Source organism: Fulmarus glacialis, unplaced genomic scaffold (assembly GCF_000690835.1).
Source record: "Fulmarus glacialis isolate BGI_N327 unplaced genomic scaffold, ASM69083v1 scaffold22868, whole genome shotgun sequence".
NCBI lineage: Eukaryota > Metazoa > Chordata > Aves > Procellariiformes > Procellariidae > Fulmarus > Fulmarus glacialis.
The window spans coordinates 682-3144 of NW_009226644.1; the positions used below are offsets into that span (position 1 = coordinate 682).

Consider the following 2463-nt stretch of genomic DNA (forward strand, 5'->3'; position numbering starts at 1 on the left):
GCCGGCTGCCAAGGAGCAGTTTGGTTTTTGGCTTCAGCAGTGGTTGTTTTCCTTCCTCTCCTGCGCACGCAGAGGGTGAAGTGGCAGTGTGGCTCCCCGGGGAGGGGAAAGTGGGGGGGGGTCTGCTCTGCTGTGGGCCTTGTTTTGAGAATTGGGGGCCTTAATTATTCAGGTGCTGGTGGTCGTTTCTGTCAGTTCAGTTCTGCCTCCAGACTCGGGCTGCTGCTCTGCCCTCATCCCCAAAGAGGAAATGTGTGGTTGCCTTGTTGATTTTTCTTTCCTTTAAAGTCGTTTTTTCGGTCGTCTTAAGCAAGCTCTGAATTCCCCGAGTGGAATTCTTTGAACAGCCTCTAAGTGTAATTATTGCTGCCCACAGCACGATACACTGTAAGATCCTTTGGCATCAGGAGAAATGAGAAGATTGCTGTTCATTGCACGGTTCGTGGGGCCAAAGCAGAGGAGATTCTGGAGAAGGGGTTGAAGGTGAGAATTTGGCTGGTCTGGGTGTTTGATTTGTGAAAGAGCAAAGCTTAATCCATACCAGCTGAGAAGATGTGTGCTTTGAAATGCTGCATCTGATGTAGTTACAGGTCAGTCATGCCTGTAAGGGTTGGGGTAGCAGCTTTGTCTGATCAGCAGACTGCTGTGTTTGTACTGTTTATCTGGTTGCTGCTTCATTCTTATTTAAGAGCTAGTGCGTGCAAGTTGCTGCCTTCTCTTGAGGTTCTGTCTTTGCTGCTGTGACTTATGAGCAGGCTGTGGGAGCAAAATTTTGGGGCTAAAGATTTAGTAGCACGTAAGCAAGTTGTGGGTCTGGTAGCGGTTGGAACACACAGGACTTCTTACACTGTTTGCAGTCAATAATGAAATAGTGACTGACAACAAATGTTTCAGGTGCGAGAATACGAGTTGAGAAAAAACAATTTCTCAGACACTGGGAACTTTGGCTTTGGAATCCAGGAGCACATCGATCTGGGGATTAAATATGATCCCAGTATTGGTATCTACGGCTTGGACTTTTACGTGGTGCGTATTCCCTGCTTCCCTGCAGCTACTGGGCTTGTGTGAAAGCTCTGGAAGGAACCTAGAATGATAACTGGCTCACATGAATTTGCTGCCAAGTGCTGGAAGATTGAAAATGTCAACAAAATCCAAGTCTAAACTGAGATTCCCAGGACTGCTGTAAAATCTCTGATTTATGACATGTCTCTCAAAACCTCTTCAGAAACAAATACTGTTGCTCTTACTGGTTACTCCTGGGGTAACACTGAAACAGCTGTGCCAGGTTTAGGGAAGAAAGAGCAGCAGAGGGGCTTCAGGAATGCAGACTGAAAGATGGGCTGCGTTGCTGGAAGATTCTCCCTGTGTTTAGAGGGCTGGGGCTGGGTCATGTAGCAGTGGTGGTGGCTGGCGTGTTTGGGTCGTTCCATTCTGCTGTGCCTCACTCTAAATCTCTGAAATAGAGGGAAGTTGTTCCATACATGTTAGCAGTGCTGTTCAGTGTATTTTTTCTTGAGAGCAGAGGCCTCTGGGTATGGAATAGTGTGTCTTCCACACTCATTTTGGTTTCTCTGAGTCAGTGCATGTGCTAAGTTGTGCAACCTAGGAGCTGTCCCTGGCTGCTCAGAAGTTACTTAGTTTTCAATTTACATTGAGGCTGTAGAAGTTAATGCTCTCAGCCTTGAATGTGACTCAGGCAACGAGATATTACTGATGTGGGAATTCTAGCCTTCCCTCCTGGAAAACTGTTAAGTTTAAGAAAATAAATAAATGCCAGAAATAGTGCTGTGGGTCTGCTCTCCTGGCAGGTGCTGGGAAGGCCTGGTTTCAGCATTGCTGACAAGAAACGCAGGACTGGCAACATTGGAGCCAAGCACAGAATTGGAAAGGAAGAAGCCATGCGCTGGTTTCAGCAAAAGGTACAGTCCGCCTTTAATTTTGTATCCCAAGAGTTTCCTAGCAAGTATCAGCAAAATGCTTCACAGTGGAAGGACTGGAACAAGTCACTGGGCACGGGGAGATCTTGATCACTGCTTAAATCATTGATTTTTACGTTTGAGCATGAGTGCTGTTCATGCCCCCATTTTTTTTTTTTTTTTGGAGTGCTGAACTGAAAGAGCAGCTCTTGTGTAAATCTGTCTCCCACGATTTTTGGAGGTGTTACGTGTACGTGGATCACAAGTGACAAGGCAGGGTTAGGATTTGTTTATCTGACACAGCTCCTAGCTCAGCTGCCAGACTTGGAGGATGGAGTGATCCAAATAAAGCAAGTTCTTGGGTTTATCTGTCCATAGCTCTCTGACACAGACTGGATAATGAATGGGAGATGCCGAAAGCTTGATTGGGAATGCTCGAAAGCTTGATTGGGAATGCTCGGAGATGGGGACTACTGATACTTTTTCAGAGATGGAAAGGGTGGGCAGTCTGTCTGGAGGCTCTTTATCGGCTAAACTGCTTAGATCT

At 46.4% G+C, this 2463-nt stretch overlaps 1 protein-coding gene across 1 annotated transcript in view; it reads left to right on the forward strand.

Annotated features, from left to right (window-relative positions):
- Positions 1-2463, forward strand: part of RPL11 (ribosomal protein L11) — a 3619-nt gene that overhangs the window by 655 nt on the left and 501 nt on the right. The window contains exons 2-4 of the mRNA XM_009582882.1: positions 377-483; positions 895-1026; positions 1809-1919. Coding sequence (XP_009581177.1) covers positions 377-483; positions 895-1026; positions 1809-1919 — 350 coding nt within the window. The remainder of the gene's footprint in view (positions 1-376; positions 484-894; positions 1027-1808; positions 1920-2463) is intronic.